Genomic DNA, 17,213 nt, shown 5'->3' on the forward strand with positions numbered 1-17,213 from the left:
CATTGTAGATTTCGGAATTTTGCCGGGGAATTTCTACACTTAAGGTTGTGGGCGTTCATGGCGATGGTGTTTGTTTGTCAAAAGGTCATTTGACTTAAAGTATGACTTCCTTTATGGAATTAACTTCCAATGTAGGAAGAAAACGTAAATCGTACGAAATTCGATCATTGAAATGTTCACTTGGCTCTGTATGAGACACGTGACCTGCACTAAGGTGACAGTCATTGCCATTGCTTGATTCACCAAAGTAATATTTTCCCCAAGGTAGCAGTCGCTGTTATGAGGTAAAGTCTCAAAGTAATATCTGCACCACGGTGGCAGACATGTGCTATTACGTGAAGTCTCAATGTAATATTTGCCCCAAGGTGACAGTCATTGTTATCACATGATGCACCAAAGTTAAATGTGCACCATGCTGACAGCCATTGCTTTGACGTGATGTACCAAAGTGGTTCTTTTTCACCACGGTGTTAACTGTTGCTGTTGATCTATCTGAGTTGCATTTTACAAGTTGGTGAGTGCTAAGAAAGCAAGAAACTTCACTGATAACAACTTTCTTATTATGTATAATACACAATTTCGCTATAGATCGGTATAGACAACGTCGAGGATCTATACTGAAGCGTCACATCATATAAAAAAGGAAGTTGTTATCCACAAGTTTTCTTACCTCCCTAACCATTGCTATTTAGTGATGGGAACAAAGTGATATTTGTACCAAGGTGATTTTGATTATTTTGTTTAAATCGTGGGTTTTGTCTGTTAACCCGACTTTAACGAGTCTTCGGGAACACACCGCTGTGTCTGTTTATGTAATTAATTCACAAACACGACACCCACGGGCACCTTGGGAAAACAAGTATAAGCTGATATGACATCCTTGTCTCCTGTTTCTATTTTTTTAAGCTTGTAAAAATTGGCGTATTTGAGGACAAATCTACTTGAGGATGGTTCATCGAGGATCATATTATACTCGTCCTTCTGAGTCATTGACTTTCGTTTCATGTGGCTTGTTATTCAGTGCACCTAGAATCCGTCCATATTGCTGGGAAAACCCAGAACCTGTCTGGGACAGGATCCACTGGAATGAAGTCCAACATTCCAGAAACAGTCCACACCGTGGCAATCTCTGCCACAGGATCTGCCAAAATTCACCATGCATTTATCATGAATACGTGCCACGGATGAGATTCCTTTTTCACAGAAGTAAAACAAATAAACTTGCACGCCCCACTGGTCTGCGGCGAGACTATTTCTTTTGCTCAAAATACACGCTTTTTACATTTTGAGCACCTGATGCACACAACATTCAGCTCCTGCCTAAAACGTGTATCACTTTAAGCTTGATTCCACACGGCGTCAGTAGGACCACTCGATACACACAGCAGTCAGTCTATAAATGGCTCCACTTCAGGTTAGTTCCTTACACCGCATCAGTAGGACCACTGTGTCCACTATATTTCCCCTATATTGACGCGTGTATTATGTATACGTTTAAACCTGGCCTGGTGTGACTCGGTAATTTCTGAAAAAAAATTGATAGTTTTGCCATTGTTTCTAAGAAATGAGCAACGGAAAATTGGCTTTTGAAACTGTATCGCTATGATAGCACGTCTATATTACTCATGCAGACATAAACATAAAAGGGGGTGTGATGTCTCCCCGTGCGGGAGGCTAACGAGACGATGCGGTGTTATTCGTCATACATATGTCAGGACTTGTCTAGACATTTATTTCTTGATATTTACATACATAATTAAATTCTTCTTTGTCAAATATTGGTATTATATCCCCATGTAAACTAACCATGACACTCACAAACTGTGTAGGGGTATTATATTATGTAAGGTGATCTGAAAGTAAATGTGTTCACGAGATCATGGTGACAATTTGATTCTGAGGGCATAGTACAGTCAACTTAGCAATCGACACTTACGGTATTTAGGGGAAGGCAGCACGAACTATACATCCGGGTCTGCCTCTATATTAGGGCGGAGAGGTCCCCTTCAGGACAGAAGAGTAGCAGACAGCACCCACCACACGATGGGTCGAACTGTTTGCCTCATATTGGCATTTGCCTTGGGAGTGTCCTCTGCTACAGACTTTACTCTGTCTCCCGGTGCCGATGGGAAGGTCGTCGTCGACGCCGTCATTGATAGAATCAGATCAAAATGCATTTTTGGCGACGACCGCCTTTTCCTCCGACGTCTTGCCTACGTGGAATCGTCAGACGGGGAAGATCCCAGAACTTATCGTCCTGGTTACCATGGGGGTATATGGCAGGTGAGGTGGTACGGGTAGAGGTGGGGTGTAGCCAACCAGGTGAGTTGCATACATATGCAAAGTGAATTGCGGGACATATATGGAGTGTAAGGACATATGTCAAGTGAGTTGAGGAATATATTATTAATTGTTCACTGGTCACGAAGGGGCCATGGTAGGATGTGCCGTCAATATTTCCTTAAACAACCGAACCCCTAAATGTCAATTGTGAACTGTTTGTACATCGGTCTCGGAACGTACACTTCTGCAAAACTGTGTAAATCAAACGATTCGAACTTTGCATCTTTTGTTGTAGTCTTAACAAAGTCATCGAGGTTTAGTTCACCTGAATATTCTCAATTGGAATGTGAGGCAAACCCTTTCTTTACCAGCGCTTGACTTTGCAGACGACACAAGAAAAACAGATTTCGAGTTATCTCTCTTCCATCGATTTGCATTTCGCAAAACATGTCCGCGCATCATGCGTGATTCCATGTTATTCGAGATAATGAAGTACTGCCACGAGGTACCGAATTGGCTTTGAAATGTACATCGCGTGTAAGTGGGGTGCATTGATAATGATAGAAGAGGGCGCAGCCAATCAGAAAACAATATTTATGCATGAGATAAGATATATGCAGCTATGATATATACTGGAGACAGACAAAATATAATCACCCCCCCCCCCCAACCTCTGTTTCAGATCGACGAGGACAAATTCACTTTGACCCAGTCTTGTTCAAATTACATACGGGCACAATGTGATATCATCCAATCAGAATTTAATATTGACTGGCGCAATGCAACATGGGAAGATCTAAGGAAGCCGTTATATTCTGGACTAGCAGCATCACTTTTCATTAAATATCAATCCCGGGGACATGATTCACCCGCCAACGTCAACTCGCAAGCCTCCTTCTGGACACGATACATGCGCAGTGGGGGAGACAGAGCGGCATTTACTACAAAGGCTAGGAATTTACCTGGGATGGGTGAGCACACAGTCGTTACAGTCGGTCTCTGACAGGTACAGGGACATGTAACACAGATCATTACTAGTTGTCTTTACTTCTAAACGTATGCTTACATAATGGTCACTCAAGTACTTTCCGAGCTTGTGTCCCATCAGATGTTTCAGCCAAGACACTCACAAACATGCCGTCATAAAGTGGTCAAATTTAACATTTGTTTGAGAAGACGGGTCCACAGTTACCTACAGATGGCTCCCTACAGATGGCTCGCACAGAACCTCGGTATTTTAAAATTCGACCTTCACCTTGGGAAGACGTGGTAGCCGATGTTATAGGGTCCTGATTGTAGCGCCTGTACGTAGTCGTGCCATCGCCATTACTGCTGCTGTGCTGATGAAGATTAAGTCGTCAGTTACGTAGATGGCGTGACCTTGAGTTCTGACCATTCCCGTGTGATCAACAAATATGATGTTCCGTTCCTGTGCAGCTTTGTATATGGTCTGGCAATATGGCTGTGTACATGGTCCGGTTGTGTACATGGTTTGCCGATACGACTGTGTACATGACCTGGCAATATGACTGTGTACAACATGGTTTCGCAATATGGCTGTGTGCATGGTCTGGCAATAAGTACTGTGTACATGGTTTGGCAATATGATTGTGTACATGGTCTGGCAATATGACTGTGTACATGGTTTCGCAATATGGCTGTGTACATGGTTTGGTTGTGTACATGGTTTGGCAATATGACTGTGTACACGGTCTGACAATATGACTATGTACGTGGTCTGGTCGTGTACATGGCTTGGCAATATGGCTGTGTATATGACTTAGCAATATGCCTGTTCACGTGGTCAGGTAATATGACTGTGTACATGGTCTGGCAGTAGGACTGTGTACATGGTCTGGTTGTGTACATGGTTTGGCAATATGGCAGTGTACATGGTTTGGCAATATGAGTCCCAGCCTTTTCATAGAGACGACACTCCCTTTCTTTTTCCTTCTCAGACTCCGACAATCACCGCCGACGTTTTTCATTGTTCACGAGTCACATGAACGTGCGGCACATATATTTCCAAAACACTCTCGCAATCCCACATACATACTGTACGATTCTTTGTGCACTTCTCTCGTTGAGGACACTTATGGTCACTGTGTAACATCGCCTCGTCACACAAATACGTTTTCTCTTACCTGCAGAATGTAAGACTGAGATGGACCTAGCCTTCATCGTTGACGGGTCTGGAAGCGTATCTCGCACAAACTACGACCGTATGTTGGCCTTCATCAATGACGTCATAGACAACCTGCGCATAAATGAAGACGAAATCCAAGTGTCTGCCTTGGAATTCTCCACTACAGTTGGGGATATCGTCACGTTCAACAACTTCACCACGAAGGCAGCCCTGAAGTCGTCCATCTTAAGGATGAGAAAACGAAATGGAGGAACGTCGACTCATCTCGCCATCCAGGAAGCAGGTGACACCTTGTTCAACACGTCGACAGGTGCCCGGCCAAACGCCAAGAGAGTGGCCGTTCTTCTGACGGATGGTGTTTCCAGTATGCCAAACTACACTGTATTTGCCGCCCAGAAAGCGAGGGACCTAGGCATCACATTCTTCTCGGTCGGCGTGGGCAACATCAATAAAGTGGAGCTGGCCAGTATTGCCAGTAAACCTAACTGTACCCATGTGTTCGTCCTCAACAACTTCCAGGAGATCGACTCTCTACTATATCAGTTGAAGGACAGCTCTTGCACAGGTGTGTTCACAGTCCAGGAGAGAAGCGTTGATCCTAGCACAATATATTGAAGCCAAAAAAAAAGAGGTGCATCTGTCAGATGGTTCAGCCGGGTCCGCTTTCTGTGTGCGAGTGCATGAGTTAAGTATCACGCCGCTTTTAGCAATATTGTATGAAGACCACGGCAGGGGATACCAGAAATGGGATTCACTCATGAGTACTCATAATGAGAATCGGACCCAGATCTGCGGCATGACGAGCGATCGCTTTAACTGCTAGGCCACCTTAGATCTGTTACTTAGTCGACACTCTATTATGAATGATGCATCGGCTGTTTAGGTATTGTCGAAGGATGATGATACACTGCTTCACCACTTCAGCCGCGAAGATCATCTCTGACTCTGACACCACCGTGAGGAAGGTCCTGCCTGAAAACCAGACAGTCTCCGACATCTACGTGGCCCAAGCCCCCACAGTCCCCAGCGACAACACGACGACTACATCTGACGGTGATCACAGCCAGGCTACGGTAGTGGTACGTGAACTAGAGTGAGTGAGTGAGTGAGTGAGTGAGTGAGTGAGTGAGTGAGTGAGTGAGTGAGTGAGTGAGTGAGTGAGTGAGTGAGTGAGTGAGTGAGTGAGTGAGTGAGTGAGTGAGTGAGTGGTGGGGTATAAACATTCGAACAATGACTTTGCCTTATTTTGTATGATAGCGGTCTGAGGTTCAGTGTGGCACTCTCGAGATTTACGCCTCCCACAACACACCTCGACCAGGACCTGCATTTTACGACATCCGCGACAGTGCAAGGGAGGGAAGGCCATCCGTTATCTATCTCAACACCACATATCAAGGGAGACCACTGTACATCACAGTCATCGGGTCACGTGTACCAGTAACTACTGCTGACATTACACGCTGTGCGCATGCGTCCTACAGTGTATCGGTCTCTACGGAGCCTGCAAGTAAGCAGCTTTTCTCTTGAACATATTACGTTAACCACTGTATCAGGTTTCCTGTGTCTGTATCCTCGCTTGTAAATATTTGACCATATCCGTGTCCTTGTTACCACATGTGAAGAAATAGCGTACAGTTCAGGAAGTGTGAGTTCGAGTTACGGATGGGACAGATTGTATCCCACAGATAGTGTGAGACTTTTGACGAGTTTCAAAATGACACTTTGTCTGCATGCTGTCTCCTCTGCTTCATCATGAAGCCAACCCGACCCTCATGGCAACAACCTACAGCCTTGGTGGACCTTAACAGCGCCTTGTTATGATGAGATCAAAGTATCTGTATGTAGCTCTTCCCTAGATAGATGCACTGTACATAGTGTTGTTTCAGGGGCTGAGGTGGTGTGTCGAGTGGGGCACTCTGAACGGGAGTGCACGGAGAAGGATCTAAGAGGCAGCATCTACAGAAACCTCTTGTGTCAAGGTGAGTCTTCTATACAATGCTCTGTCCTGTTCATATGCAAGTTAATGGCTCCGACAACACATCCATTGACGTTTTGTTTCTATGTGTTTCTGTGTATGGCATCTCCCTGCTTATACATTTAATTGTTGGAGACTCGCCTTTATACACCGGACTTAACGTCCATTAAAGGTAAACCCATATCTCTACATGTCTATATTACCAACTCTGGTGTGACATTGCGGCCCGTTTCACAAAGCTCCCGCGAGCTTAAGATTTCGCAAGTTTCCTATGGCAACCATGATATGTAGACCCACATCCCTTGGCTTCCATATTAACTTGGTGTGACACTTCTCTCTCTGATTCCATCTATTGCTCAAGATACATGGACAGATGTAAGTAATCCCTGCCAGGCCGGTGCAGTGTCAACACACGCTCATCCATCGGACCTGACAAAGTTCATCCGATGTGACGTCACAGGTAAAATGTACATAACCCAATGCCCGAACAACGAGACGTACAACGAGAGCACCGAGGGTTGCAGTCACGAGGCCATAGAGGGAGGTAACTCGTCTCCTCTCCCCAGCAACATCCAAGACCCGTGTACATCAGAGAATCTGGCCCTGGGCGAGTTCTACTTCTCGTTTCCTGGCGACGAGTCCAAGTATGTCCAGTGCGACGTTTGGGGTAAGGCGTGGGTCAAGCAATGTCCAGACGGACTGACCTGGAACAACCCTCACTCTTCCTGCACCTCGACAGCGATGTCATCTTCTGTTCCCTGCAACTCCAGCAACGACGGAACATTCTTCCCTCACAACGATCCCAGCAAGTTTTACATGTGTGTCCATGGACAAGCTGTTACAATGCCTTGTCCCCATGGACTGGTGTTCAACACCGAGAGCAGAAAGTGTGACTGGACCTCGCGTCGTTAGCCAAACACGCAGTAAAACTGATTTACCGTTCACCAGTTAAATGATTTTAGATGTAATCTGTAAGTTTGTGTATATTTGTAAACATTACGTTGATCAGACCATTCACACATGCTTATATGATATGTGTTTTTAAAATATATCTATGTTTTCCCGAAATACATGGTAATGTCTGGGCTGGTGTGGAGAGTGAACAGACCCTTAATGTCCTCAACACACGAAGTATTAAGACCTTGAACTAGATAGCTACCATTTGCGGTACCAAAATAAAGACACAAAAAGCTGCGCTTTACTTGTTCTTAGTGAATATGAAAAACTGTTGCCCCTCATGGCAAATTCCCCTAAAATAAATTGTTAACCAGAAGTCACTGTGTTCTGTAATCTGATTGGTTGGAAAACGTGATCAAATGGTATTAGATTCCCGGAAACTGTAAGACTATTCACTGCGTATTAACACGTAGAAATATCGCAAACAATTGTTTTCTTGTGTCATCAACAGTGGTGACGTCATTCAAATGATATTAGACCTAAAGTAGGAATGACGTCACAAATGAGCAACTCCAGATGTTACCATGGGAACGAGCTGGAACGGTCAACTGACGACACTTCATTCCTGAACCCATACTCGATGTAAACGAGTGCAGACAGTAAAACCCTTTGATTCACTTTTGTGTTTACAATGTCGATAAACATCATGTGTTGGCCATTTTCCGGGTGTTATTGAGTATTTGAAGCACGTGAATATTTCATTTGTAAACTCCGGCTCACGCCGTCGGTTCCAAATACATTCAAATACTCGATAACACCCAGAAAATGGACTACACATGATGTTTATCTCCTAACTGAGGGATAGTTATTATGGGTCACGTTTCCTATCATCGGTAGTAGTGTTTTAGCTGCACACCTCTAAGGTTGCACTCTAGGGCTGTCTCCCTTTGGAGTGATGGTTTGACTGTTGGTAAACGAAGGATCCATACTTCGCTGGAATGCTCAAGAATAAGTGACTGGGTATACATAAGGTTGGTTGTTATGGTGAGGGGACACATATTACTCTCAGAGTACTACAGGAGTTGTGTCATCATTCGGCCTACCTACATCTGTCTGCTTCTTCGTCAAGCTTGACCTACATTCAAGACGGTTCGCTTTGAAAGATTTAGTAGAACTGTTTCTAACTGAAAACCAAGACTTTGGTGAGTTAATATTATATTTGTGACCCTTTACTTTAGGGTTGTCTCAGCTGCATTGCACTAGAAACCTCCATTATGAATCATTGTATCGTGCTCTTTGGTCAGTACATACTATTTAATGTTTCAGACTTTTCTGATATTATAGACTTTATATGTTGCTGTCCGGGTGGACTTCTTGCACCTTTTGCCACAAACACATTGAACTGAACACATTGGGAAACACACTCCACTGAACACATTGGGAAACACATTGAACTGAACACACTGGGAAACACATTGAACTGAACACATTGGGAAACACACTCCACTGAACACACTGGGAAACACATTGAACTGAACTCACTGGGAAACACATTGAACTGAAGACATTGGGAAACACATTGAACTGAACACATTGAGGAACACATTGCACTGAACACACTGGGAAACACATTGCACTGAAAACATTGGAAAACACATTGAACTGAACACACTGGGAAACACATTGAACTGAACACACTGGGAAACACATTGAACTGAACACATTGGGAAACACATTGAACTGAACACATTGGGAAACACATTCCACTGAACACATTGTGACACACATTGAACTGAACACATTGGGAAACACACTCCACTGAATACATTGGGAAACACATTGAACTGAACACACTGGGAAACACATTCAACTGAACACACTGGGAAACACATTGAACTGAACACATTGGGAAACACATTGCACCGAACACACTGGGAAACACACTCTACTGAACACATTGGGAAACACACTGAACTGAACACATTGGGAAACACATTGAACTGAACACATTGGGAAACACGTTGAACTGAACACATTGGAAAACACACTCCACTGAACACATTGGGAAACACATTGAACTGAACACACTGGGAAACACATTGAACTGAACACATTGGGAAACACATTGAACTGAACACATTGGGAAACACATTGAACTGAACACATTGGGAAACACATTGAACTGAGCACATTGGGAAACACATTGAACTGAACACATTGGGAAACACATTGCACTGAACACACTGGGAAACACACTCCACTGAACACATTGGGAAACACATTGAACTGAACACATTGGGAAGCACGTTGAACTGAACACACTGGGAAACACATTGAACTGAACACATTGGGAAACACATTGAACTGAACACACTGGGAAACACATTGCACTGAACACATTGGGAAACACACTCCACTGAACACATTGGGAAATACATTGAACTGAACACATTGGGAAATACGTTGAACTGAACACACTGGGAAACACACTCCACTAAACACATTGGGAAACACATTGAACTGAACACACTGGGAAACACATTGAACTGAACACATTGGAAAACACACTCCACTGAACACATTGGGAAACACATTGAACTGAACACATTGGGAAACACATTGAACTGAACACATTGGGAAACATGTTGAACTGAACACATTGGGAAACACACTCCACTGAACACATTGGGAAACACATTGAGCTGAACACATTGAGAAACACATTGCATTGAACACACTGGGATACACATGGAACTGAACACATTGGAAAACACACTCCACTGAACACACTGGGAAACACATTGAACTGAACACATTGGGAAACACTTTGAACTGAACTCACTGGGAAACACATTGAACTGAATACATTGGGAAACACATTGAACTAAACACATTGAGAAACACATTGCACTGAACACACTGGGAAACACATTGCACTGAACACATTGGAAGACACACTCCATTGAACACATTGGGAAACACATTGAACTGAACACACTGGGAAACACATTGAACTGAACACATTGGGAAACACACTCCACTGAACACACTGGGAAACACATTGAACTGAACTCACTGGGAAACACATTGAACTGAAGACATTGGGAAACACATTGAACTGAACACATTGAGGAACACATTGCACTGAACACACTGGGAAACACATTGCACTGAACACATTGGAAGACACACTCCACTGAACACATTGGGAAACACATTGAACTGAACACACTGGGAAACACATTGAACTGAACACATTGGGAAACACACTCCACTGAACACACTGGGAAACACATTGAACTGAACTCACTGGGAAACACATTGAACTGAAGACATTGGGAAACACATTGAACTGAACACATTGAGGAACACATTGCACTGAACACACTGGGAAACACATTGCACTGAAAACATTGGAAAACACACTCCACTGAACACATTGGGAAAGGACATTGAACTGAACACACTGGGAAACACATTGAACTGAACACATTGGGAAACACACTCCACTGAACACATTGGGAAACACATTGAACTGAACACATTGGGAAACACGTTGAACTGAACTCACTGGGAAACACATTGAACTGAATACATTGGGAAACACATTGAACTAAACACATTGAGAAACACATTGCACTGAACACACTGGGAAACACACTGCACTGAACACACTGAAAAACACACTCCACTGAACACATTGGGAAACACATTGAACTGAACACACTGGGAAACACATTGAACTGAACACATTGGGAAACACACTCCACTGAACACATTGGGAAACACATTGAACTGAACACATTGGGAAACACATTGAACTGAACAAATTGGGAAACACACTTTACTGAACACATTGGGAAACACACTGAACTGAACACATTGGGAAACACATTGAACTGAACACATTGGGAAACACGTTGAACTGAACACACTGACTGGGAAACACACTCCACTGAACACATTGGGAAACACATTGAACTGAACGCACTGGGAAACACATTGAACTGAACGCACTGGGAAACACATTGAACTGAACACATTGGGAAACACATTGAACTGAACACATTGGGAAACACGTTGAACTGAACACATTGGAAAACACACTCCACTGAACACATTGGGAAACACATTGAACTGAACACACTGGGAAACACCTTGCACTGAACGCACTGGGAAACACACTCCACTGAACACATCGGGAAACACATTGAACTGAACACATTGGGAAACACATTGCACTGAACACATTGGGAAACACACTCCACTGAACACATCGGGAAACACATTGAACTGAACACATTGGGAAACACATTGCACTGAACACATTGGGAAACACACTCCACTGAACACATTGGGAAACACATTGAACTGAACACATTGTGAAACACATTGAACTGAACACATTGGGAAACACGTTGAACTGAACACATTGGAAAACACACTCAAATGAACACATTGGGAAACACATTGAACTGAACACACTGGGAACCACATTGCACTGAACACACTGGGAAACACACTCCACTGAAGACATTGGGAGACACACTCCACTGAACACATTGGGAAACACATTGGACTGAACACATTCGGAAACGATATTGCTTTGTTTTGCAACCATTCTATCATGTCCCCCTTCTTACTGTTAGATGTTGGGGCCTTAGTATTAGGTACTTGAACGCCATGATATGGAGCGTTATCCATGACGATCAGACTTTTGCGGGGCAGTGCGTTTACCAATTGATTTTGTACCCATTCTAAAAAAACCATCCCGTTAATTTCGGTATGATAGTCTCAGTTGTCTTTAGATTTTGCCTTGAAGACTAGGGAGCAGCCAGGTAGGAATCTTGCAACCAGCATGGAGCACAATCAGTCGCTCTCCCTTGCAAAGAGGTAATTTTCAGGCACAGGACTCTGAAGAGGAGCTAGCGAACCATGTTTCGTCCAAATATACAGGCTCGTTACCCTCTGTACGTGTCTTTCGAATTGTGCGTAAGTACTGGTTTCTTAGTCCAACAATATCAGACCTCTCGCACAGTGCACGTCTATTTTCTGAGAGTACTTTCTTGTAACGGAAACCAAATTTATGAAGCCACTTCCATAACTGATATTTTGAAATGACCAAAGAATGATTTGTCTCCATATGCTTTTTCAGAATACGCAGAGAGACAATAGGTATTTTGTTTATATACAGACTTAATGGCGTTTCTAACCAGCTGTTGTTGAAATGAATCGACTTTCTCACATCGTGTGGGTGTTGAGACGGTCCCCTCAGTCGTGTCTGTGCAGATTGAATTGGTACAGTTTTTCAAGATAGTTTTTAACTTCCCTTCCGTCATCCCAACAGAACATGCAGTTCGTAAACGATACTTAGCCAAAGCATATTGAGGCCTACGCCTGTCACCTTCATTTTTAAAAAAAAGTTAAATAGTTTGCAAATAATTGACTTAGCGTCGTGTGACAATCTCATTGTTTCAGCTACCGAAGTCACGAATGTCTGGTTTGCCGAGTAAGTCACATGTGTAAATGACACTACAAGCAAGAGGCACCCCCCTCGTACACAATAGCGAAAGGTGACACAAAATGATGATCGTTTGTCAGTGGATCATCACAATCAGTAATAACTGTACTGAAAGTATCCTTAAAAGCCGGTATTGGTTTCAAGGGAGCGGACGGAATTTTTTCTTTTGGGATTCCAACAATTTGGCATGCATAACAGGTCTTACAAAATTCAGCCACATCTTGTCTGGGCCAAAAGAAATGTGTCAAAAGTTTCTCAAAAGCTTTGTTTCAACCAGATGACCTACCATAGGACTTTCATGTGCCAATGACAGTACATGTTTTCGAAATAATTTCGGTACCACAATTTGATTGTACAATTTCCATTCATCCTCCGCAGGAACATCCGGCGACCTATATTTCCTCATGAAAACACCATCCTTGTAGTAATAACAAACTGGAACCTTGCTCACCTCCTCAAAAGAAACAGCCTTACTAGCCAACGTCTGTACTTCAACACCTTACCCTGTGCACTAATAAGCTGCTCTCTGGAAAGAATGTGTTCACCACCTGACAAACTATCTGACTTATCAAGAAATCCTGAAGAGCTTCTGCTTTTTGAAGATACGTCATCCATCTCCTCACAAAAGGAATGATCCATGAATGTACCTGACAAATCATAAATTGTATCATTCTGCAAAGAAGTCTTGGAAGAAATGCCTTTTAACACTGAACGAGTCACTGCACGAGAGGGAAAAATATCCGGAAATGCATCCTCCAACTTTTCTGTACTGATTGTACTCTCCGGTAAAACACTGGCAATAGGATCAGCGCCAACTTTGGCCCCAATAAGATCATTACCGATCAACAAATCGACACCCGCAACTGGGAGAGAGTCAGGAAAACATCAACTTTTACCTCACCTGAAATCAAATCTGAGGTCAAATTCACAAAATGGAGAGGAGCACAAGAATTGCCACCTATACCCTGAAGCAAAACATCTGCGTTAGCTGAAGACTCATCAGAAAAAGGCACAATAGCCTTCAAAATCAGAGAATGAAGAGCCCCAGTATCCCTCAAGATAATAACGGGCCATGGGGTAGAATTATCTCCCATAAGTGACACAGAAACCATAGACACAAAGGGCAAAAACTTCCGAACTACAGAATCTCGAGACTTACTCTCACAGACAAAACTTTCCTCAGAACCGCCTGGAAAGAAGGCTTACGTGCGATGGACACAAAAGTATTTGGGGAACCTGTAGTCTGATTTCTAAATTGGAGTTTGTAACATGCAAAAGTCAAATGACCTGGCTTCTTACAACATGCACAAACAGGATCAGAAACACTGGTAGTCTTAGGCTTAGCCTGAAAAGTATGTGAATGCTTGCCACTAGAATTTGAACCTGTTCTAACACCACTATTACCTGCATGTCCTGAAGCCTTAACCGGGAAAAAGCCCTTTTGGCCAGAAAACTTTGCATTACCCAGAGAACTCTTGTGAGTCGAACAATATTCATCTACCAACATTGCTGCCTTGTGTAAGTCATCAACCTAAAGTTTTTTCCAGAGCAGTTCCTCTGTCAATTGCTAATTTTTTCAGTTCTATTTCTCTCGCTGTTACCTTCTCCATCTCAAACTTTTTCAATTCCCTTTCTTCTTTTTCTCTTTCTTTTTCTTTTTCTATGTCCATCCTTTTCAGTTCTATTTCTATTTTTTTTTCATTTCCAACAGGTCTGAATATTCCTCTGGCACCATTTCCAAAACATCATCTTCAAAAACTTCCCTCATCAATATAGTGATACAACACAATTTTTAAAATCTGAAATTTCCTCATAGCAAGTTTGGCATCACGTTTGAGATGTGAAGAAATTTGCAATAAGTCTCATTTGCTCACTTAATTGATTGTCTCAGATTCAGGGGACAATACAAACTTCTCAAGTTCAAACACCATTTTGCTGGTTCCTCAATTAACTTGCTGCGAAATTGCAGAAATTTGGAATATATTTCACAAATGGTCTCAAATGTCAAATGAATTCTATTCCGGACGAGCACCCAATTTTGTTACGGTTAAGAATTTACCGTGACAAACAATGTAAGAAGTCCCCTGTGAACCAGCAAAACAGAGCAAAGACAAGTCATAAACGTTCAAATTGTATTATTAATAAGCAAAGAGAGCAAGGTATACAAAGTCACAAGGCAGTTTCACAATACAGATTTCAAATACAATACAAATGCGGCAAAATCTGAGCCAATGGGTCGCAAAATATATAGTATAGCAAACTCACCAGTCTTAATGTGAGAGAGAAACAGTCTGGCAGATACTTACCGGAAAAGCCTGCTGCCCAAATCCTAAAATCCTAAAAATGCGGATCATCTATTATTCAAAACACAAAACATTGTGACCCAATTATAATTATTACTGAATCAATAGCAAAATATACAGAAAATTCACTCGTGACACGGTTCTAAATATGGGGCTTCCAACCTTTCCAGGTGTATGAAAAGATACACGTAAAGGCTTGCAAGAAATTTTAGTCGTTAGAAAATCTACCCCTAACGGCATTGTATATGAAGATTGTGGCATATTTCCAGTTTTCATTAATGCCCAGATTAGATGAATAAAATACAGGCTAAGGATGGCACAATGCATCATCACCGTCTCCAGAAAATGTTCCTCAATATGCTTCTACATTTAGATTGTAACGGCAAAGAAACTTGGGCGCCTCTTACAAGGGGCCTTCCTTATTCTAAAGGTTTTGGTATTGTCTGGTTAAACCAACCCATAGGTAATATTATAGTATTTTCATGAACCAGTTTGGTGATCGCTGTATATGTATTTTTCAACAAGAATGTCACTCGCGGTTAGAAGAGAGCTCCCGTTTGATTGTTACAGACAGTTTAAGCCCTTTATAGAACCGGAAAGATATTTATCAATTGTTGCTGAAAAGATCTGAGACTGCTGAAAGTAAATGAAGGACGAAGACTATCAGTTATTATCGATTATGTCCGGTTTGAAAAATGGCATTAAAGACGAATTATTTTTTCTTGTTGAATGTCCGGTCTTTGATAAAATCTGTTCTGATTATCTCCGTAACTGTTTTACGACCAGAAGTAATAATGCAGCATTTTACAAAAGTCTTTCCTCATGCGATGTCTTTTTTTAAAAAAGATTATCACTGTATATCCACCATGCTATTATGCCAAGAAAACAATTGTTATCCTCCTAAATGTAAACTTTCTTTGTAACCGCTTTATATGGGCCGGTGGCCTCACATACAAACGAACATATTTTGACTTCGACTTTGACTGAGGTCAGGGTGGATGAAAGTGGTAATGACTAATGATTAACGACAAGGCAGATTAAAATAGACGATACCTACGACTGAGGTCAGGGTGGATGAAAGTGGTAATGACTGATGATTAACGACAAGGCAGATTAAAATAGACGATACCTACGACTGAGGTCAGGGTGGATGAAAGTGGTAATGACTAATGATTAACGACAAGGCAGATTAAAATAGACGATACCTACGACTGAGGTCAGGGTGGATGAAAGTGCATAGATCTTACGACTGGGGTCAGACGGGATGAAGCTGGACAGGACTTACTACTGCAGAGAAGGTGGATATAGGTGGTGGACAGGACCTACGACTGTGACAGTGAAGGTGTAAAGGGCTTATGATTGTAGACAGAGCGGTAAACTGTACTTAGAACCGAAGTCGGTGGGTGAAGGAGACGGCAAAACACTTACAATGGAGGTTGGGATGGATGGAAGATGATTGTAATTCAGTTGTGTTCAGTGGATCAGAGTGGATAAAAGTGGATTGTACATAGAACTGGGTTTAAGGTGGATGAAGGTGGACAGATCTTAGAACTGAGGATAAAGTGGATGAAGATGGACTGTATTTAGAAGTGTTGTCAGTGTCATAAGGTGGAGACGACGTATGAGTGAAGACAGGGCGGATATGGCAGTAAGGGCTTATGACTGAGGTCAGATCGGTTGAATGTACACTTATCATGTTATTTTGAAGTGTGCCCCCCGGTTCTAATATTTTACTGTAGCCACTGATCTCAAATAAATGTGCCTGTTCTTTTTACAGGTAGCAGACAATAGTCCGTTCAAACTGTGTTAAATATGGCTGAGCGGTAAATTGCTGCCATATGTCGATTAATCTCCAGTCTGACAAGAGCTGTGCAGCGCTGTATTCCATGATGCGTGAAGCAAGAGTGTTATGCACAGGTGTTCCTGTCGCTGTGATCTGCACTCGGACACACACACTGAAACAGACTCGGGGCGTGTTCCCCAAACTGGTGTGACAACGACTGTCAGGTGTGAACATCGCCATCCAGCTGAAAATCTATACAAAACAAGTGTTACATGATAGTGTAGAAACACATGGTCAATAGCGCT

The 17,213-nt window shown here is 42.6% G+C and overlaps 1 protein-coding gene across 1 annotated transcript; it reads left to right on the forward strand.

Annotated features, from left to right (window-relative positions):
• The first annotated feature begins 2,043 nt into the window (after nucleotides 1–2,043).
• On the forward strand, nucleotides 2,044–7,316 carry LOC137278077 (uncharacterized). The gene is made up of 7 exons (XM_067810585.1): nucleotides 2,044–2,283; nucleotides 2,966–3,254; nucleotides 4,434–4,994; nucleotides 5,354–5,508; nucleotides 5,687–5,936; nucleotides 6,316–6,408; nucleotides 6,766–7,316. The coding sequence occupies exons 1-7, from the start codon at nucleotides 2,044–2,046 to the stop codon at nucleotides 7,314–7,316; spliced, it is 2,139 nt and encodes a 712-aa protein (XP_067666686.1).
• Nucleotides 7,317–17,213: the final 9,897 nt, after the last annotated feature.

This window comes from Haliotis asinina, chromosome 1, assembly GCF_037392515.1.
Source record: "Haliotis asinina isolate JCU_RB_2024 chromosome 1, JCU_Hal_asi_v2, whole genome shotgun sequence".
NCBI lineage: Eukaryota > Metazoa > Mollusca > Gastropoda > Lepetellida > Haliotidae > Haliotis > Haliotis asinina.